This window comes from Rhea pennata, chromosome 14, assembly GCF_028389875.1.
Source record: "Rhea pennata isolate bPtePen1 chromosome 14, bPtePen1.pri, whole genome shotgun sequence".
Classification (NCBI taxonomy): Eukaryota; Metazoa; Chordata; class Aves; order Rheiformes; family Rheidae; genus Rhea; species Rhea pennata.
Genome location: NC_084676.1, coordinates 423,664 through 445,722, shown reverse-complemented (window position 1 = coordinate 445,722; position 22,059 = coordinate 423,664). Strand labels below are relative to the sequence as shown.

General features: G+C 55.8%; 1 protein-coding gene across 1 annotated transcript; it reads left to right on the top strand.

Moving 5' to 3' along the window:
* Positions 1-164: 164 nt before the first annotated feature.
* On the top strand, positions 165-20,317 carry SLC4A9 (solute carrier family 4 member 9). Its single transcript, XM_062587682.1, has 20 exons — positions 165-436; positions 2,408-2,568; positions 2,834-2,983; positions 3,191-3,252; positions 3,739-3,896; positions 5,538-5,625; positions 5,921-6,075; positions 6,714-6,830; positions 7,158-7,332; positions 8,588-8,721; positions 8,947-9,218; positions 11,336-11,391; positions 11,629-11,817; positions 12,135-12,248; positions 13,781-13,942; positions 16,167-16,345; positions 16,910-16,982; positions 18,227-18,295; positions 19,132-19,305; positions 19,898-20,317. Exons 1-20 carry the CDS (start codon positions 165-167, stop codon positions 20,315-20,317), a joined length of 3,180 nt encoding a protein of 1,059 aa, XP_062443666.1.
* Positions 20,318-22,059: the final 1,742 nt, after the last annotated feature.

Here is a 22,059-nt window from a genome sequence, read left to right as displayed (position 1 = left end):
TTTTAGCCTTGGCTTCCGGGCGTTGCTTCACAGCCAGCTCAGACAGGCTTGTGGCCGTTATAAGGGCGTGATGAGCAGGGTCCTACGGGTGGTAGCAGCTCTGGAGGGGCGGGTGTGCAGCAGAGCCTGCGCATGGGGGTCCTGGGCAGCAGGTGCTAGCCACGATGCGAACCGAAGTGCCCACACAGGCTGATACAGCTCTGCAGGTGGCAGACAACCACCCGCAGCTGGAAGAGCCCACTCACAGCAGCTCTGGGGTCTTTTGCCAGGCACTGGGCTGCAGTGTCTTCACCTTGAGCGTCTCCTCAGCGGCTGAGCGAGTCAGTGCCATCCTGCGACAGGACAAGGTGGCTCACAGAAGATGCCCGCTGCTCTTCGTGCAGCTCAACGAGCTGCTCAGCAGCCCAGCGGGCCTGGAGTGGAGAGAGACAGCCAGGTGGGTACCTCCCTGCAAGGGTTGGCCTGGCTGGTGATGCCTTGGGAACCTAAGCTTGAATAGCCTTTAAAATCCCTTGTCCAGGTTCTGGTGGAGCCCACATTGGGTGCTCAAGGAGGGTTGGGTGCTTCCAGCAGCGCCACGCTATGTGGTTGGGGCGTGTTGTGGAAGGGTTTTCCCTGCCCTGCAATGCAATTGCTCAACAGCAGTTTCAGCTCAAAAACAGCACTGCTCAGTTTGCTTCAACCCCTCTGCTATCCAGGCTGTGTCTTCCAGGAAATTCTTCTTCCTAATTTCAAATGACTCATTTCATGTGAAAGCTTCTGCCACCCGCAAGAGCGTGGTGTCAGGCAGGGCCGCAGAGAGCAACCTGGCGGTTTGCGCAGAGCTGGGACACATATTTCCTTAGTTCTACTTCTGCATTTTCTGCCTCTCTAAGGCTGCAGTGCTGATGCTGTGGGCCGGGAGGGGGACAGCACTTCCTCGGCTCTCCCCAGTCTAAGCACTTGTCTGACACAGCCCCCTGGCTGAAGCAGAACTGAAGGCATAGCAGCATGATCACTGCGAGAAAATAAGAGAAAAGGGGATGTCATGGAAGAGCTGGGGGGAAAGATGCACCCTGCAAAGAGTTAACAGCAAGGGAAGTTTGGGTGTTGAGCGTGAACTGGGCAGTTATTCCCTAGAAATAGATGCAACCTTCTCAAAATGAGCAGGCGAAAAAAGAGGGTTGCATTGCTCTCTGCAAAGAGCTGAAATAGCCCAGGTGCAGGGAAAGGAGAGAGAGACAAATCTCAGCTCAGAAGCAGGTGTTGGGTGTCTGCTCATGATTGCTGGTGGACATATCCTGAAGCCTGCAGCACACAGCCCTGGGATGAATGATCTGGTTTCTTATCTAAAGGATTCAAGAAAGGCCTGGAAGAAAGGCTTGGCCATAGGGCAGGGTCTCCCAGGTGGTAAAAGCTGAGGCATAGGAAGAAAGTAGGAGTAGGATTTGGAAATGGCTACAATGTGTGGAGGCAACAGGAGTAAGAAACAACCCAAAGGCAAGAGCAAGAAGGAGATGGGATGGATGGTGTCAGGGAGGAGGCACTGATGGAGAACAGCAGCTTGGAGTGGGCTGCCTGGGAGTCACAGGACACCCCCGGGCAGTGACTTCACCAGTGAGGGCCGGCTTTGGGCTGCCATGGGAAGGAGCACAGCCGGGCAGTCCCACCATGTGCCAGCCAGTGGAGCGAGAAGCACAGCTTGGCACAGATGCACAGAAGGGAGAAAGGGACGTATGCCAAGGGGCTCTCAGCACAGCCACAGGCCTGCCCTGGCATCTGGAGGGTGAAACTGGGAAGAGTGGCCCTGGAGCCGCAATGCTCTGAACTGTGATGACTCTCCTTGCTCCAGCAATTCAGCGTGCTCCCCTCTGACCTATGCAGAGGAACAGCCTGGCATTGCCTGCCCTGGGGGAACCCGTTCTGCTGGGGCACGTTCTTGCCTCGCAGCACAGGCAGCCGGCTCGGAGCGGCCCGCCTGCCTGTGGACACAAAGGGAAGCTCTGTGTGTGCTGGCCTTTGAATACTTGGCACAATCTGAGCATGGCAAATGCCTCCAGACACTTCCCTTTTGACTCCAGCAAGTGCTGCTAACTGAAGGGACTCATGAAATCCTGCTAACGAAGAGATCAAAGCAATGCGCGGGATTAAGAGGAAGTGTGGGAACATGCCCACTCAGGGTGCCTGGCTGCTCTGGTGATGTGAGCCCGTGCCTGTTGCCTGGCACAGCACCCAAGAGCCCCCTGTGCCCCATGGTGCTGCCACCCATGCATCCAACCACTACTCCCTGCCCCCCCAAATCCCCTCCTGGGTAGTGCAACCCAATGCCAAGCTCCAGAATGGGCCTGACCTTTGGTTCCCACAGCCTGGCAGGGGATTTGGGAGCAACCTGTTTCATGCTGCTGACCCAGTGCATGTTCCCTGGCAGGTGGATAAAGTTCGAGGAGAAGGTGGAGGATGGAGGGGAGCGCTGGAGCATACCCCATGTTACAGTCCTCCCCCTGCACAGCCTCTTTGAGGTGAGGATGTGCCTGCAGAAGGGGACAGTCCTCCTGGATCTGGATGGGCGCAGTTTCAAGGAAATAATTGGTACGTGAGAAAGGCTAAGGTCACCCCATGGGATGGGCTGCTCCTGGGAGTGGGGCCAGGTTGCCAGCAAATCCCTAAATAAAAACACTGCCACTTGATAGCCAGCTACCTGGGGTGACTCTCTGCTAGCCCAGGAAAAGGGATTTTCCCTGGCTAAGCCCCATGCCGAGCTGCCGGCCCCCCATGGGCTCACAGCTGGGTGCCAGCCCCTGGCAGGACAGTGGGTCCATTGAGGGACTCAGCATCATCCACTTCCACATCACAGACGAGGCGCTTTCCAGGCAGCCTGAGGAGCAAGCTCTGCGGCCTGAACTGAAGGATCGCCTGGTGGCCCTGCTGCTCCGCCAGCCCCGGCACCATACCACCAAATCCTCGCTGTGGATGCTTGCCGAGCTCGGCGTCTCCTCCTGCAGAGGTAGGCACTGTGCTAGGCTCTGCTCCTGCCCTGACCGTGGAGTCTCGTGTGGAACTTCACTGAGATGGAGCCAGGTGTAGGGAGAGCTAAGTGGAGCAGGACATTGCTGTCTCACCAGTTACGCCTCTGCTCTTCAAACGCTGAGCAATATCATTGCTGCCTATTTGCTCATACCTGTATTTTGCTGCTTGTCCCTTTTCTTTGCAGAGAAGGCCAAAAAACAGTTGGAACCCAGAGCCCAGCTCTCAGAAACGCCTCTCAGGGAGCAGGTAAGGGAAGATGGAGCTGAGCAGGAAGATCAAGTTATCAGTGGAGGGAAAAGATTTTTCCAAGCAATATGTCAACAACTTGGCCAAAATCCAAAACCAACTGAAAAATTCTGCCTGCAGACAGCATTAGTACTATTGTGAAGTGATACTAGGCTAGCACTTATGGAGTAGAATCTGCTTCTGTCTCTACAGGACCAAATCTCCCCTGATGCATCTTCTCTGTGAGGGAGGCAGGATTCCCCAGGGCCATGGGGCTCCACAGGAGACAGTCAGCTGGGGAGGCAAAGCAGGCATGAGGCAGCTAACAAGGTTAGAAGTTAGAAACAATGTGATGGCTTGTGCTCATTGCCAGTGGGTTCTAGGTCCCCTGGCAGCCATCACATCCTAAGCCTCAGCTACTGAGCAGGAGAGTGACTGCGCTGCAGCATGGGATGATGCTGTGGCAGGTATCATCCCCCACAGTCCTTCCTTTCCATTTTGTTTCAGCTGAAAAACAAATTCAAGAAGAAGCTCCCGCCGGGGGCTGAAGTAGCCAGTGTGCTGGTTGGTGAGGTTGACTTCCTGGAGAAGCCCTTGATTGCCTTTGTTCGCCTCAAGGAGACGGTGGTCCTCGGTGCGCTCACCGAAGTTGCTCTCCCTAACAGGTGACCTGAGCATGACCAGCAGCCCTGCAGCCCTCGCTCCTGGCCTTGCAGCCCCTTTTACTGTCACTCTCCTCTGCTTCCAACTGCATTATTCTGCCTCTGAAACTGGGAGCACAGAATAGCTATTTAGACTTGGCCACACGGGATGAGATTTTGTGTATTAAAAGCAAATTTTAAGACTCCCAAAGCCACGTACAGAGCCCGTATGTATATTCCCAGAGCCTCAGCTCACTGCCTCTCTTTCTGTTCTTCACAGCTCCTTAGAAGCATCCAGTCCATCGCACCTGGGACAGGCTTGGAGCAGAAAGTCAGTGCTTGTTAGGCAGTCGGGGGAGATGTTTCTTGGGCTGCTCCCACCTGGGCTCAGCATTCCCTGTCCTCTTTAGAAGGGTCTGCACAGAGTCCCCTCACTGCCCAGGAATGTCAATGCCTACCTCTGTTTGAGGTTGGGAAGGGATGGAGATTTCTAGGGATCTCTCTCCCTCCTACCCCTCTCCTGTCAAGCTGGCCTGATGGGATGCTTTCCAGATTATCAGGGTGTTTCATATTTTAGCCTGTGGCATTGCTGGTCTAGGGGAGAAGGAGCAGGGGGAGGAGGTGTTTTTCCGTTGTTGAACAATGCTTAATTTAAAGCCATAACCGGAAAGTGTCAGTGTCTCTGAACAGAGAACTTCCTTAGGTAGCACACTGAGGAGGCAGGCAGGGCTCAGGAGGGACATTGTCACCTCCTGGTCACTTGGGGCAGAGAGTGACACCACACATCAGGGTTGGGGCAGGCTCTTTAGAGCTGCCTTCAGCCCTACTCCTGCTGTTGCAGCAGTTTCTCTAGCCTGTCTCTGGGTGTTTGATCTGGGTATGATGACTATAGCCACTCCACAGCCCCTGGGTATCATGGCTGTAGCCATTTTTTCCACTTTTGCAAAGGAGTGGATGGCTTATTTCGGATGGGCTCTCCCTCTGTAGAGCTTCTAGGAATGGTCTACTTCTTACGTCATTGTCTATGACCTCTGTTTTCTCTCTAACATTTTCACCTCCTTTCTCTCCCCACTTCCTCAGCTCCTATGGGCTTTATTTTGCAGCTCCACTCCCAGGTCTGGGATTTTAGCCATATTTGCTCAAGAGTTCTGAGTCCTCTTTCCAAGCTCCTCCTATGTCCGCTTAGTCCTACCAAACCTTGCTTCCCATGCAACTGGCAAACTCTCCTTCCTAATCTTAATTTCCTGTGTCCTGCAAGCATGAACATCCCCATGAGCATGAAACCACAGACATCCCCAGCCAAGCATCTGTCCTCTTCTGTGCCCCAAAAAGCCAGTCCCTTCCTCACAGCAGCCCACGTTTCTATGGACTCTGTGAGCTGACTGCAGTCACAGCATCCCATGGTCTCCCGGGTGAAACAGGAACCCAAACACCAGGCAGCGGGCATATGTCCCACTCCTCTGCCAATTGGCTTTTCCAAATCAGGGTAGACACTCACCTTTTTGTGTCCTGGGGAGACCATGCTAAACATTAGCAATCCCTCAGGCCTGGAGAGCCTGCGTCTCCAGGACCCCTGCAGTATGGTGCCCTGCCCCCAGGAGAAGCGCCCCCAGGAGAGAAGTCTACTCAGATGGGGACCTTCATGGGTTACTTTCTTCTCTGTAGGTTTCTTTTCATCCTGCTGGGCCCAAGAGCCAAAGCGAAAACCTACCATGAGATTGGAAGGGCCGTGGCCACGCTGCTGACAGATGAGGTGAGCTTGGGTGAAGTGGATATCCTAGGCACCCACAGGTGGGACAGGGCTGGGAAGAGGCTGTGCCAAGCACCCCAAGGCTCCTCAGCAGGCTAGAGCAGGAGGGCAGGGAAAAGGGCAAGCTGGCTGCCTCCCTTGCCCAGGATAAAACCAAAGATTTTAGATGCGTCTATGCCATTTAGTAGCACCTGTTTCATTGAACTGGATGGGTGCCTCTCCCAGCAACATCTGCCCACTGGGAGCAAGGCTCTGAGCAGCTGGGATTCAGTGGCTAATCCACCACACTTTCCTGCAGCTCTTCCAGAGGGTTGCCCAGCAGGCTGAGCACCGAGAAGACCTCATTGCAGGGATTGACGAGTTCCTGGATGAGCTGACTGTGCTGCCTCCCGGGAAATGGGACCCCAGTGCCCGAATCCCTCCACCGAACTGCCTACCCTCTCCACACAAAAGGTATCCTGGAGGTAGGGCTCCCAGGAGCCTTCACCAGCCCCTCTGGGGAGCAGTGAAGGGTTTCACTCAGTGAACTCTGCTGAAGTCTTGACACTGGCGTCCTGGGCAATGTGAGGAAGAAGCCACTCAGCATCCAACCTTTACCAGAGAAGTTCTGTCAGCTAAGCCTCTCTGCAACTCTGGTTGATGCTGACTGCAGCCACTGCCCTGGGTACTGTTAGTCCTGCTATCCCACGTGGCCCTCACCAGTGAAGGAACAGCTAGACCATCCTGTGTGCCATGCATGCAGGAGCCCCTATGAACACTGGCTTTCAGCAGGCAGATGTGAATCTCATTCTCCAAGCAGGACATCTCCTGCTCTGCCCAGCTTTTCTACCAAAACTGGTCCTGTTAAGGTTTAATCAAGGGCTTACCTGCCAGCTGGCAGAGGGAAGTCCTCCTCCTCCTGCTCCTTCTCCTCCTCTTCTTCCTCCTCTTCATTGCAAGGCCATCTGCAAGGTCTCACCAACTCCAGTTGCATCTCTGTCCACTCTCCATCCTCCCTGCCCCCTTGCAGAATGCATCCCCAGGATGCAGCTAGGCCCCAACAACTCTGCTCTGAAAGCTGCCTGTTCAGGTACCTCTTGGCTCTGTCTCAGGATCTCCATGCACCTGCAAGAGTGGAAGTCTCCCTGCAACAGGAACGCAGCAGCTGCTGAGGAGAGACCTGGCCCAGGGCACCTGCATTTTAGTGAAGAGCTGGAGAGGACAGGAAGGTCAGTGCACCGGGGACTTGATGTTGATGGGAGACACAGCAGCTCCAGGCTAGCAAGTTGCTTCTTGCAACAGAACAGAGCGGGTGAATGCCTTGGGCTGCCTTCTTAGTCCTGGTTTAGTATGGGAAGATTGCTGGCTTTCCCTGGCATGTCAGCCAGGGCCACCAAGTCCAAACTGCAGCCCTGGACATGGGGAGGGACTGGCCTTTTCCCTCTGCAGCTCTCTTTGACTGGATTTGGCTTATACCTAATGCAGATATGACCGACTGGAGTTATTGGTCTGGGGCCTTAATTTTGTGACTTTTCTAATTGCCATGCTGGCTGCAGGCTCTTTGGAGGACTGCTCAGAGACATTCGGAGGAAGGCACCTTGGTACTGGAGTGATTTTTCTGATGCTCTGCACATCCAGTGCCTCTCAGCGGTCCTGTACATCTACCTGGCAACAGTCACCAATGCTATCACCTTTGGAGGCATGCTGGGGGATGCAACTGCTAACATGCAGGTTGGTGTGCTGTGGGATGCTGCTCTGGGTGAGAGCCTTCCTGCAGGGTGAGCATGTGGGATTTACCAGTACCAGGGTGCCAGGCAGGGAGCCTCCTGTGTGGTGGTGTTACCTAGGGAAAACACTGCACACACTTCACCTGATTGCTTGACCTGATCTGGACAAGGTCTTATTTGACTTCACCTCTAATTTGTACCCATAGAGCAATGGCCTGGCCATATGCATCCTGAGCATTGCCTAAACCCTGAATCCTTCCCTGATTTCTCCAGACCTGAGCACTGAGTTGGGATGCTGCACACCAGAGCTTCTCCTTACCCTTTTTCTTGGGGTAGCTATTCCCAGGGGAGGCAGTGAGGAGTCAGGGCACACTGTGGCCCATCCCTACTTCCTGCTTGCCATCCAGCCCTACAGTGACAGCAGGGATGCTTGCTTGCCTGCTGGAGTGTCAGGAGACTGTGAAGGAGGGAGGCTCAGGGGAGGCTCCCCAGCTGTGGGGTCGGGGAGCCACAGCCTCTGGGACAGCTCCACATCCCCGATAAGTCCCCAGTGCGTAGAATGAGGCTGAGGGCCCCAACCCACTGTCAAGCTGTCTCTGATGTCTCTGACCAGAGCTCAGACATGGCAGGAGGGACTTGCAGTGCAGCGGTTGACCATAAAGCACACCATGACATCAGGAAATCACACTCCAATCTGGCTGCTGGTGCAGTAACCAGCAGGCCAAGTGGTTAGAGCCTGAGCTGAGCAGGGCTCAATGCAGCAGCTTTACGGCTAAACACCAAAAGGAGGCCCCACTTCCTCAGGGACTACTCAAACTCCTCCCTCCCTCATTCATGAGGGTGTTGAGGAGATACATTGACATCAGGGGTAGCCAGGATGATATCATCTGTAGTGAGGATGACATCACCTGTAGCCATGCTACAGCTGTAAGTCTCCAGCCACCTGAACAGCCCTGTTTGACCTTGCTGCTGTGGAACTCCAGCTCTATGGGCTCAGAGCGGAGTGTGGGCCCTCAAGTGCTCTCTGAGCTGGGATCAGCACCAGGCCTGCATTCCTTGCATTCTCTTTCCCTTTCAGGACCTGTCTCCTGGCCTGTGGGGCTGCAATCTCCTGCTACTTTTGTTGCTGGTGGCCTTCATCAGGCTGACAGTGTGGAGACATGCAGGGAACCATCTGTGACCTATCTCCCTGGTGGGTCTGGGACTCCTGGCCCCCACTACATGCTGGGGTCCTGGCATTGCTTCCCTCTACCTTTCAGGGTGTGCTGGAGAGCTTTCTGGGCACTGCCTTTGCTGGATTCATCTTTTGCCTCTTTGCCGGCCAGCCTCTGACCATCCTGAGCAGCACTGGCCCTGTGCTGGTCTTTGAGCGCCTCCTCTTCTCCTTCAGTGAGTAAGTAACATACCAGTGGGATGACTAAGCAGGTGTGATAGCTCCCCTATGCTGCCGCAATCCAGTGCCCAGCCCAGAGGCTAGTGAACCCCAGCCTACTGCTAGACTGCCAAAAGTCTAATCCCTGATCTTGGCCATGGCTGGGGCACAGCCTCTGGGTGAGCAAGGCTAGTGACCTGTGGGCTGTGTGTTGTACTGAGAGTTTGGGCCAACCTTTTCCACCAGAGATTACAGCCTGGACTATTTGGAGTTTCGACTCTGGATTGGGCTCTGGGTGGCCTTTTTTGGCTTGGTCTTGGTCGCCACTGAAGCAAGCTACCTGGTGCAGTATTTCACCCGCTTTACCGAAGAAGGTTTCTGTGCCCTCATCAGCCTGATATTCATCTATGACTCCATGGAGAAGATGGTGATCCTGGCAGACACCTACCCCATCAACTGGCAGTACCGGACTGAAGATGTCACCCTGTACAACTGCATCTGTAACTTGTCCAGGCCAGGTGAGCCATGCCTCCTGCTGGCAGCTCCCAACCTGTGTTCTGAATACATCAGTCACAGTAGGGGCTCCTGGGACTTGATGCATGGGGAAGCCGTGGGATCAGTGTCATGCCTGGGGGGTGAGTGCCCTGGATCCAGCTGGGGTCTGGCCAGCAGCTCAAGACCTCTCAGCTGCCATCCTTGCCCCTTTGCTGGAACCCTGCAGCCTGTAGCAAGATGAGAGCCCTCTGGCCTGGCTTCCCACCAGTCCTGGCAGTTCTAGATCTCCCTACTGCAGTCTGGCAAGCCAGTGCCACTGGCCTCCTTGCCAGCCTCAGCCTTGCTGAAGCCAGCTCAGTCTTGCAGGATGGACATGTTCCTGTACTGGTTTTTGTGTGCCAACAGTGGGATGGAGGCTAAGCTTTCACCCTGTTGGGCTGTGCCATTGCCTTCTTTGGCACAGGGTCATAGGGAGGTGATGGACCTGGGCCAGGCATGGCAGATGTCCTTGTTTCCTGGGCAGCATGTGGGATGACTCCGCCTTGTGCAGGCCTTATCTGGCTGGGGGATGAATATGTAATCCCAAGGAGAGCTGCAGTCTCCTGCGCGGAATGAGGGAATTAAGTGGGGTGATGAATAATTTTTGTGACCAGAGGAACAAGGCATTGGTGAGAGGCTGCTCAACCCATGTCTTTGCCTGCCTGGCCACACCAGCACTTGTGCTGGCTGTTCCTCTAGGCCAGGGCACATATGGACCACATGCTCCTCCGATGTCCTTGGGCATCCCTGGGGCTTGCTGGATGCAGACAAAGACAAAAGCATGGCCAGATGTTTGGAAACATCACTCTATTCTGCCTCTGCAGCAGGTCTGGATCAGCCCTTCCCCAATGGGACTCCGGAATTGCCTTCCTGCCACCAGCAATGGCCCTGCTCATGCTACCTACATGCAAGGGACTCACACTGAGCATGTCCATGCTCCCGGGCCCTGGGGTGCAGTTGGCTGGCATCAGGGCAGAGGCATCCATCAACTTCTTTGGTGCACCCCTTGGTTGCCCTGGGCTCAAGCCTCCCTGCTGAGCTCAGCTCTCACTGCATAGTAGAGGCCCTGGCCTGTCCCCAGGATCCCCAGACTGTCCTTTATCCTCAGCCAGCAGCTTCACACTGGGCTTTGCAAGACACTGTGCTCCATGTCATCCAGCTCCCAGCACCTTCCTCCATGCCACCCCACTGCTAAGTCTGGTAGCTCTGCTGCCTCCACAGCCCATGCAGATCAGTGGCGGTGGACAGACCCACTGCCAGCTCATGAATGTGCTACCTGGTGGCTCAGCACTGCTGAGATGCAGAGTAGGCATGGGAGCAGGGAACACCTCAGTGCAGCTCTTGCAGTGGTGTGGGGCCTTTGATCACTGGAGGCTGCGGACTATGGCAATCCCTGCAACATCAGGTCAGGCTTTCTCTGCAGTTTACAACCTGATTTAGAAATCGGAGGATATTTCGCTGGTGCTGGAGGAGACCTGTCCCCACTGCTACAGTGGTCCTGCAGATAGGACTCACACCATGCACCAAAAGCACCACTGCTGGCAGAATTCAGGGCCATCCTCACCTCTGAGTGGGCTGACTGCTTCAGCCAAGCTTTCCCCAAACCCTACCAGCCCAGCAGACATTTAGGCTGGAAAACATGATCCTGAAGTGTTAAAGTTTGGCAAACTTCAGAGCAACTGGAAATGGGTGCTAAGAGTTGGAGATGGAAAATTTTTACATGGCAGTGAGGAGACAATGCCAAAGAGCAGGGATGGAGATCAGGAAGCCCTGCAGGGTCTGTAAGGGACTGGTCCAGGGAGGCATCCTGGGAAACCTTGAACTTGGCCCTCTGATTCACCCCGGATGTCAGCCCCAACCTGGCACCATCCAGGCCAGTACATCTCGCTGTGAGCCAGGCTGTCTCTGTCTTTGCCCAGAACCAATTCTAGACTTTCAGATGTCCTTAACAGCCCTGCTGAGGAGGCCCAAATACTGTTTGGATGGTCTGGGATAAGCCCTGACAGGGATGTGGGCAAGCCAACCCCAATGGCTTGGCTGTAGCTCAAGCAACACACCCTCGGCAATTCCCGGGACCCTGACTCCTGCTCTTCTCTTTCAGGCAATGGTTCAGCATGGAACAACACGCTGCTCCCTTTGCCCATCACTCTGCAGGAGGTAAAGACTCTTTTCTTCTACTTCTGAGGTGAGCGAGGGGGGCCACAACCAGCAAGGTTGGAGGCAGCCTCAGGTGCAGGATGCACTGTGCTGGCCCCAGGGTGCTCAGAGCATCACATCCCTGGGGGCCCAGCCAGACCTGCCTGCCACCCCCAGCTTCCTCCAGCATGTGGGGTCCAGCCTTGGTCCCCCTTGGCCTCCCTGACCCCATGTCCTCTGGGTGTCCTGTCCCTACAGCGCCCAGAGGCTGTCACCCTGGCCAGGCTGAGCAGGACCCAGTGTTTAAACCAAGGAGGCCACCTCCTGGGAACCAGCTGCCACTACGTGCCTGATGTCACTCTCATGTCCTTCCTCCTATTTGGGGGCACCTTCCTGTGTTCCACAATGATCAAGTGCTTCAAGACCAGCCGTTACTTTCCCTCGATGGTGAGTGTTTCTGCCCCATTCTGGCTTTTGTCACTGGTGGGGAAGCAGGGCAAAGAAGCTCCCCCAGCTCTGCACCCCAAGGACTAAGACCCAGCCACAAGCTCTGGAGGGCAGGAGTGTTGCTCTGGGACAAAATCTGGGCATCCTGTGCAGCCCAGCCTTCTAGGAACCTCAGTTTCTGCTCTCTAGCTTGACCTGGACATCCACAGGAGCTGGGAGTGTTTCTGGGGTACCTACATAACCCCTCTCCCAGCCTCAGGCTTCCTGGGAAAAGCTTCCTGGCCAACCACATGCTAAGTTTATCTGCTTTTCTTCAGCTTAGGAAGCTGGTGAGCGACTTCTCCGTCATCTTGGCGAGCCTCATCTTCTGTGCCATTGATGCGGTCCTTGGCCTGGAGACCCCCAAGCTCCTTGTCCCCAGTGAGCTGAAGGTGACGGGCTAGGTGGGGAGCCGCAGACTCTCAAGGGGTCTGGGGAAGGGAGAAGTGTATAGAAAGTGCTTTCAGAAATATGTACCCAGGACAGGGAAAGCCTGGTCTTGGGTGCACTCCTGTGGACACACTCTTGTCTGAACAGACTCAAGTGGAGCTACGCTCTTGGCAGATGAGCTCCAAAGCAGCAGTGGCTCAGGCAGATGCCACTTGAAGCCGACAGGGCTGGAGGCCACTCTAAATGCTGGGACAAGACCTCTGAGTATCTCCCAGAGGAGGAAGGAGCTGCACAAGAAGAAAGGCCTTCGCTCCAACTCGCCTACCACTGGGCCAGCCCAGACAGGTCCCATGCAAGCTGTGAGAGCAGGATGGCAAGGGCTCACCCATGCCGGCGGGAGGCCACCACCTCACCTCCTCTGCTTGTAAACTGGCTTTGGCATCATCTAACCCACTGTGGAGATCTTAGAGGAGAGAGGAGACAGCAGGCTGTCCTGGAGAGCTGGCATCTCCCCACAGTGGGAAGTGAACGCTCCTGTCCCAGCTGGCTCTGGGTGCAAGGCAGTAGGGACTGGCCAGCATCACAAACACTGTAATGTACTAACCTTGCTCTGGCCAGCTGGGCAGCCTGGTAATGCCCAGGGCTGATGAGGACTTTCTGTGCCGATATCTCCAATAATTTATCTCCTTGTCTCTCCCTCATGAACGTGCTGGCTGAGCACGGCACACTCAGCCCGTCACCCCTGAACCTCACTGCACTGTCAGGCCAACATGCCCTAGCTGAGCATCACGGGCTTTGCCCGGGAACAGGTCTGTGTTCTCAGAGCAGGCTGCTCAACATTGCTCCTGGCAACCTTCTTCCATCGGCACAGTCCTAGTGCAGGGCAGGCTTGTAGCCTTTCAACCCAATGCCAATACAGGCCACACTGCTGTGGATGAGAAAGGTTCAAGCCTCAGCTGATCCTGTGGTTTATAAATAGCCCAGCCTGGTCCTGAACTAGCCACCTGCATCATTGCTAGGGTAATGCCACAGCTCACACAGGAGCTGGAGGCACAAACTCAAGTCTGGGCTTGGGCTACCCACACCTGGGGCTTGGTGGGGAGAGGATTTGGCAGCTCAGGTTCCTTCCCACAAGCTGGGCTGTTGTCCGCATATGCTGTCACCTCCTCCAGGCTCTGGGCACCCACAACTCACCATTACCCATATGCATTGCCTCCTCCTCCAGCTTTGGTGCAGCTGCTGCCCCTGCAGTTCATCCAGCCCTGCAAGAGCCTTAGGAGGGCATGTACTGTAGATGTGCCTGGCTGTCGGCCAGGAGCCCAGATGGTGCCAAGGAATAGCCCCCTTCTCTGGCAGGAACTGGGACATCCACGCAGGGGTGGCTGGATGTGTCGTGCTTCCTTGGAAGGAGCACCTTTGGGCACTCACATTGCTCCAGCCTGGGCACCAAGCTGGAGCTGGTCCCTTTGCCCTTCCATGGCAGAGGTCCTGTATAAGCCTGGTGGCCAGCGTGACCCTTTTCTCCCTCCTACAGCCCACAAACCCTGCACGGGGCTGGATCATCTCCCCCTTTGGAGCTAACCCCTGGTGGGTTTGCCTGTTGTCTATGGTGCCTGCCGTCCTTGTTACCATCCTCATCTTCATGGACCAGCAGATCACGGCTGTCATCCTCAACCGTAGGGAGTACAAGCTGCAGGTGAGTGGGGGCCAGAAGCATGGCAGTGGCAGGGTAGGGTGGCTTACACCCCCCAATTCCAGAGCACAGCTCCTGTCAGCACCAAACATGGGGACAGTCCCCCCCCCCAAAAAAAAATGCACCCTGTGTGTAGTCTTGGGCTACTGGGCTAGGTTGGGTGCCAAGGGAAGAGGTACATCCCAAAGCAGCCACCGAGTCAGCCAGATCCAACCCCTGGGCAATGCTGTCCATCCACAAGCTGCCAGGGAAGATATTTTATTTGCTGCATCTAGCTGTTTTGTCAGATGCTTCCTGTGCCGGAGGCCAGGATGGCACCTCTGCCCAGCTGACCTGGGTGCTCATTATCAGCCACCTGGAAGACAGCTCCCTGAGGCAGCCAGCCTGAGGCCAGTACAGTGCAGATTTACATCCTTTAGGGAGTTGACAGAGACGTTCCTTGTGTTTAGGGCTAAGGACTGAGGCTTTTCCAGCCATGGGGCCAAGAGCACTGGGCTGGGAAGACATTGCACGCAGGCTGACAGGGCCAGGATCTCGCATTGCAGGTTCCCTCTGCTTCCAAACCCCTCTCTCACTGGGTGGGATGGATTAGACACATCTGCCTTCCTCTTCTCTGATGGTTGCAGCCTGCTGGGTGGCCTACCTACCCTCTTGTGCAGGCTGCGTATGCACAGCTGAGGCTCTGGGAGCATTGGCAAGAGGCCAGGATGTGGCCCCAAACTGGCAGCCAGAGCAACTCCCATCCACAGGACTTGAGGGGTGAGGGAACCCCTTGTGCTTCCCCAAACACATGCCCAGAGCCACCTCCTTGCAGGCTGGAATGTCAGAGAAGTGCAGTTCAGGGCTGATGCCCTGGAAGGGAACACTTTCTACCTGAGACCCAGGTCAGTGCCAGGGAGGTTGGTCATGAATTCCACATCCTGCAGAAGACCTGAGAGGCCTGGGCCAATTGGGGCCTTTCTGCTCTCCAGGGTGGCCTTCTCTGAGGAGGAGAATGCTGAGAAGCCTGATAAGAGCTGCCTGCCTCTGCCTTGTACCAGACAGGCCATGCCCCCCAAAGCCTTAGTTGTCACCAGGGAGGAGATGCCATCTTGTGTTGGAGGTGGCATGGGCCTTGCTTTGTCACCTGGGTGGAATGCAGTTCTTCTGACAGGTCTGCACGGTGCCAGGCTACCTCCAGGAAAACTCTTGCCATATTCTCCAGCATCTCTAGGTGTTCTCCAGCACCTCCACTTCCAGTCCCAAGCTGAGGATGAGCCATGGGACCTCTGGGGTTGGAGGAGGACCTGAGCTCTCCCAGGCACCCACTCTGATGCTGTGCTGATAGGGAGGAAAGGCAGAAGGGCCCCGTGAAACCTAGCAACCTAACCAAGAGGGCCAGACTGGCCGCAGAGTAGGCAGTGGAGGATGCTGACCTGGGACAGTCAAACTCCAAACTTAGGGAGGAGTTGAGGGAGCTGGGAAAGCATTGACTCTGAACACAGGGCCCTGGTGCTGGGCAGTGTCAGGAAGGCAGGATGGAGCCCACTGGGATAACCATTGAGGCACCCACCTCTTGATCTCTGAGTGCAGTCCTGCTTGCTGCAGCTCCAGAGAGATGTTGTGGAGTTAGGGAAGAGCAATTGAAATCATCGGGGGTATAGAGCAACTGCCTTAAGGATGAACAGACTGATGGAGGGACTACCTGCCACCACAGCCAGCATGTTGCACAGACCTCCTGGTTATGGGATGAGGATGGCTCCTGGGGCCAGGGTGCAGCAACTTCATGGCTGGTCACCATAGGAGAGCAGATATTGGACCACAGGCTGAGCTTTGGGCATTCAAAGCTCCGTCTGAAGGTTTATCAGATTTATAAATGCTTTCAGAGTTAGGCAGGTGCATGGCAGGGCTTCCCCAACTGTGTCTGTCCCAGGACATATGGCTTGTCTTGGCAGCATGAGCTCCTGGGCACAGATGCAGCTCCATTGAGCCAAGGGATGAAGCTCATGCCAGAATTGAGGGGCTTTCCCTGATGACTACCCCCTCACTGGCCTTGCCAGCACCTCACCCTGGCTTCCTCAACTCTGACATGAGAGCCTGGACTGCTGGCTAGCAGGGACCCCCTTTGCACATGACATCCTCTGGGACGGCATCCTGCTCCCAGCATGCTGTAAAGGCCCCTTCAGTGGTAAACCAATGCCCTGGTCCATGGCTCACCCCCTAAGTCCTGTTGTCTCTCTTGTTGCAGAAAGGGGCAGGCTTTCACCTGGACCTTTTCTGTGTCTCCCTCCTCATGATTGTCACTTCTGTGGTGGGCCTTCCTTGGTATGTGTCTGCCACGGTCATCTCCCTGGCGCACATGGAGAGTCTCAAGAAGGAGAGTACCACGTCAGCTCCAGGCGAGCAGCCCAAGTTCCTGGGCATCAGGTATTATTACCCTTTGGTCCTGCAGTGAGCTCCTCTGGGTGGGAGCCTACCCGCTTTGGGCTGCTATCTGAGACCTCTCCTGCCAGGGACTCTGCAGGGAGTTGAAGGATGGGCACATGCTCACCGTCACAAGCAGACTGGGTCCAGCATACAGCAGGTCCTTAGCCCTGGGCTTAGGGCTGCCCATTTGTTCTCCTTTGGGGAAGCTGCACAATTCCCACAGGAAAATGTTCCTTTCTACTGCTCAGTGTGGTGTCCTGGAGCTGTTGCAGCTCCTGGCCACCTTCAGCCAACCTGGAGAGGTTCAGCAGCTGGATAAAGGCCTTGTAAAGGCTGGGGTGATATTGCCTGGGGATTTAACATAGCATTACGTCCAAAGCAGAAAAGAGGCCCCAGCAGGGCCTTGGAGAGGAAGCTCAGGCACTACTGTGGCTTGGCCACCACAAGGACAGGCAGGGGCTGCAGGGCACAACAGAGACACAACGTATCTTCTGGAAGGCTGTGGGGAGCCTGGAGCATCCTGCACTTTTCAGACCTCTGTAATCCATGCACTGTTGCCCACAGGGAGCAGAGGCTGACTGGCTTGGTGGTCTTCATCCTGACAGGAGTGTCCGTGTTTATGGCACCCATTCTCAAGGTACAGAAACTTTTTTTTGCATTTTTGGCCTTAAAATATGTTTGCACCTTTTCCAGAAAAGAGGTGAGGAGGGCAGGCGGGAGGGAGAGTGCCTTACCAAGCAAGGCTGGGGCCCACGGGGCCAATGTTTTGCAACTTGGATATCCTTCCAGCTGCAACCTTTGCCCATTAAATTGATCTGTCATTGGAAAACACCGGCTGGCAAATAGGGAGCCTCCCACTGCATGGGAAGGCAGTTCAGCAAAGGCCAAAGGGTACTGCCTGAATGCAGCAGCTATGGCCTGTGCACCCGATGTGCTGCTGACGTGTGTTGGGGCTGTGCTACCTCTTTCCACTAGGCCTGTTGGCCCCTCCAGCCCCAGGGCCACAGCCAGCACGAGCATCTCTGTGCAAGTCCTATATCCCCAGACACAGCTGGGCTCACTCTGTGCATCATTACCCTGTTTCCCACCTCCTGCTCCCCCCTGTGAGCTGGTCTGTCTTCTCTGTGGTCATTGGGGACCACCACACAATCATCTCCCCAGCCAGGGGTGCTGGTTAATTCTTCCTCTAAAACTGTTGATGATGCCTTCATCATGCCAGAAAAGTTGACCCCAATCTCAGGCCCTCCCTGAATCCCCAGAAGGTTGCAGGAATGGTGAGTCCATGGGGAGCAGCACAGTGACCCACGAGATCCATCCTCACCTGACCAGGCTTTGCGGAAAAATATATCATGCTGAACAACACAGATGGTGGGAACCTGGTCACACATTAGGAAATGTGGTTGCAATAAAGGAGATAAAAATAAAAGCTGTGAGCAGGTATAGCAGGACTCTGCTCCAGGCTGGCCCAGGACACCTCTGCTGGCTGTCAGTGCCAAGGGATTCACAGAGCACTGTGCCCTGGTGCTGCTTCACCAAGCTGCCTGCTGCCTATGGCTCAATCATGGCCCTTGTGTCACCCATGTCAGGGGAAAGCCTGTTTTTGCTCTGCTGGGGACCCTGGTTTTTATAAATCCTAAGCCAAAAGACACATCTCCATATGGGCTGGTATTTTGTCTTCCACCTCTGGCTTGCTTCCACCATGTGCTAGAAAGCAGGACAAGTAGGTGCCAAAAGCTGTGAAATGAAACAGCACCATTAGAAATTAAGTGAGCATATGATGCAGCCACCTCTGCAGACTGTTCTTACAGGAGATGAAGCTCAGTGAGTGCAATTCCCACGGGAAACTGCACCCTTCTGACACATCACCTTGATGTTTTGCAGTATATCCCTATGCCGGTGCTGTATGGGGTCTTTCTGCACATGGGGGTGGTGGCTCTGAACAGCATCCAGGTGAGTGAGGGGTGCGCGGAGTGTGCTGCCAGACTATGCAGGGCAACGTCTGGGGGATGAAGGGGTTTTGCTCAGCACCAGCTCTAGCCACATAGCATGGCACAAAGCTTGGACTCTAGATCTGAGGGATGTGCAGCATGCCACTGCTATGCCCACCCAGAAGTCCAGGACAACAAGGGGCAGAGGGACATTTCTGGGGCAGGGAAAGGGAAATGAAGGTGTCCAGCTTTCTAGGGAGTATGAGTGAGCCCTAAATTGATTGGGCGTATTGGGAAATATGGAGGGACTAAGGGATTACCCAGACCTGGTCCCTGCAACCATAGAGGTGTCCTGTGCTGCATCTGGGAACTACAGGCAAGGCAGAGCTGGGGATCTTGCTGGTCGTTTGATCCTGGCATTGCTAATGATGCGCCAGCTCTGCTCCTCTACTAAGAAATCCATGGGGGCAAATAGTCTGTGCTGCATAAATCATGTGTTTATCAGCACTTGATTACAGTTTGGATCTAGCTTGAGATCCTTCAGATGTCTGCCCAGGGAGAGTTTCCCTGGCTCAGGGCAGTGGCTCCTTCATTGTGGGTCTATGCAAGAGGACCCTGGTTTTACAGCACTGATCAGATAAACTCATCCACTGCAGATCTCGAGAACAGCAGCACACAAAGCTGGCCCCATGAGGAATCCCTGACTCAGCCTCCCTTGGTTGCATGCGGCCCACACGGGTCTCCCAGCTCCATACAAGCAATCACCCACCTGGTGACCAAGCGATGGGTGGCTGCAACGGGAAGGCAGGTGGCAGCTACCAAGCCACGCATGCTAAGTTTGCTGTCTTCTCATGGCAGTTCATGGAACGAGTGCAACTGCTCCTGATGCCGGCCAAGCACCAGCCAGACCTCTCCTACCTCCGCCATGTGCCTCTGCGTCGAGTGCATCTCTTCACCTTCATCCAGGTGCTATGCCTGGCTGTGCTCTGGGTCCTCAAATCCACCGTAGCTGCTATTATTTTCCCAGTGATGGTAAGAGGTCCCTTTTAATGGATCAGTGCCGTCTACCCTGTCACTGGCCAGAGACAAAGCCACAGGCCACCTGTGATTCAGAGTCCTTCCCAGCCCTGTGCTGGGCTAGACATAGTGCCCAAATGCACCTGGGACACTGTCGAGCCCTCCCCTGTGCACCTCCTGTGTTCTTGTGTTCACATTGCCTAAGGTTCCCCAGGTGCAAGGAAGCAGGCCCACCAGCCAGGGCCATAGGATGTCACCTGCACCCGAGAGTGCATGTCCTGGCGGACTATGTATGGGAGTGTTGAGACCTCCCAAGGGTATTTAGGCTCCCTGTAGGATGCTGGGCTGTGGCACAGCATTGCCACCAGCCTGGCTTTCCCAAGGTCAGCACTGAACCATCACCACTTTGGAGACACTCTATGAGTGCAGCCCCCTCACTGAGGCAGTGACAGGTGAAACGTCACCTCTGGTGGTTCCCTGGAAGGTGGCCAGGGGATGATGGGGTGTCAGAGCAGAGCCCTGCACCCATGCAGGCAGCACCACGCTGCCTCTACTCTGGCCCCGAGCACTGCATGATGCTCACATGCTGACTTTGCCCTGTCCTCAGCTGCTGGCCCTGGTGGGGATCCGTAAGGGGCTGGAGTGCATCTTCTCCCTGAACGACCTGAGTTGGCTGGACAGCATCATGCCTGAAACAGCCAAGAGGGAGACCGAGGGGAAACTGCCCAGGAAGCAGGAGAAGGAGGAAAGTGACAGTGAAGAGGTAGGTGGCATCCTGGGGGCTCCACTCTTTCATAGCTGTCCCCTCGCATCAGCATGGGGTGCAGAATCTGGCCTGGGCTTGCAGCCCAGGGCAGCAGGTTCTCCAGCTCAGAGACACAGGAGGAGCAAACGGCCTCAGCACAAGGCATTGAGCCTGGCTGAAATGGACTGGGTGCTCACGCCCGGGGAAGAGCCGAGGAAGCAGGGCTGGCAGCAAAGCTGGCACACCTGGACCATGGCCAGAGCATGCCCTGTGCCATGGTGAGGCCCAGAGCTTAGCCAAGCATGAGCAGCTGGCTGGGACTGAGCTGCTCGGTCCAGCCACAGCTGGCAACATGGGCCAGCTCTGCGCGGATGTGGCTCACCAGACCGAGGACTGAGAGTGATGCAGGACTTATTCCCCCCCCCCCCCGGCCTCGCTTCTCCCTCCAGTCTGATCTGATGCATCGTCAAGGACCAGAAATCAACATCTCTGTGAATTAGGATCGCAGCTGGGATGCATGGCAAGGTGAGAGGCATGGGACAATGGGCACAGGTGCCAGCTCAGCAGAGATGTGGAGCCCTGTGGCAGACAGGTACTGCTGCCCTGCTGGCATTGCAGCAGGACCCTAGCCTGCCAGGGAAGCCTCTCCCCTGGCCTCAAACCCCTGTCCATCCCTGGCAGTGACTGCCCGAGTGGAGTCAGCCCCCCATGGGTGCATCGTGCCAGCTTCAGCCTGCACTATGGCAGTGCGCAGGCTGGGTTTAGGGGTTCAGCACCTCCTAGCCCTGTCTGGCATAGCCAGTGGGTTCCCCCAGGACCAGGAGCTGGCTCACAGCAATGTGCTCCTGGCAGCCCCTGACACTGAGAGGCTGAGGAAGGGAGAGCCCTGGCAGCCCTGGTCTGCAGCAGGGCTGTTCCTGTCTCCCCAAACCCAGGGAATGGTTCTCAGACAGCTAGCTCCACTGCCTGTCTGCTGCAAGGGATAAAGGTGATGCAAGGGTGCAAGGGTGCCAGGGTGGGACAGGGGCTGGAGAGCTTCCCTCCTTCCTGCAGGCACTCACCCTTACCCTCCAGCATGACGGAGCTGGGCTTTGCAGGAGAGGCTGATGACATTGCCATGCTGTGTCCTCCTTAACGATGCCACACGGCAATTCCAATGTGCTGCCAAGCACCTGGAGCAGCTGCACCTCTGCAGGTGGCTCTGTTCATTAGAGAGCCTACAGGCTCTCCGTTTGATTGCCACCTGGGAGCTCGCTGCGATCAGCGTCGACACAACTGCCACAAACAGCCCTTGGGGTTGCCAGTACATCCAATGTGTTGCTGTCCCTTTCTGGACCTGTGTGGACGTAAGGACCTTGTATCTTGCCCCAGCCTACAGTGCCTCCCCTCAGCTCCTGCCCAACTGCCCCTGCCCTGAGAACTAAAGGAGTCCTCAGGAAGCATCGCTTGCCCATGACCTTGGTTACCAGTGTCCCTACAGCAGTCTCCAGCAGTGCAGCAGCTTGGGCTGCCCCAAGAGGGTTATTTGGGATGAAGGGAGAAGCTGGGACAGACGCTCAGGAGAATTTTCTCTCTGGGGTAGATACAGCCCTTAGTGAGACAGGACGTGGGGCAGCTTGGCATCTCCCAGCAAGGTGGCCCAGATGGCCCAGAGGATGGGGCATGCCAGAGTGAGGGGCCCTCAGTGCCTGCCAGCTCCAGCCACAGTGTGCTGCGGGCTCGCCCCTTCTTCTTTTTCCATATCAGCTCCTGCTTGGAGCCAGAGCCACATCCCAGGGCTGGCAGTGAGACAGGCACAGCCGGGCCATGCTCACGGGTCCCCTCTGCGGGCCGGGAGCTGCAGCCCAGGCTGGCTGCCCATTGCTGGTGCTGCTCAGGGACTCCCCACCCTGGGATGAAGCAAGCAGAGAAGGGCACTGCCCAGCCCTTCCGGCCTGGAAGTGGGTTACACACCTCCTGCAGAAGAGCCACTGTGTAGCCCAGCTGGGGCAGGGCTGGCGAGAGCCCTGTGGCACGCTGGTGAC

What these genes read in the sequence shown, in the direction of transcription:
- SLC4A9 (XM_062587682.1), top strand. Translation starts at nt 165, where the DNA reads ATGCGAACCGAAGTGCCCACACAGGCTGATACAGCTCTGCAGGTGGCA. An exon ending in ATGCAACTGCTAACATGCAG is followed by an intron (nt 7,333 to 8,587) that starts GTTGGTGTGCTG and finishes TCTACCTTTCAG; the next exon opens with GGTGTGCTGGAGAGCTTTCT. An exon ending in TTGTCCCCAGTGAGCTGAAG is followed by an intron (nt 12,249 to 13,780) that starts GTGACGGGCTAG and finishes TCCCTCCTACAG; the next exon opens with CCCACAAACCCTGCACGGGG.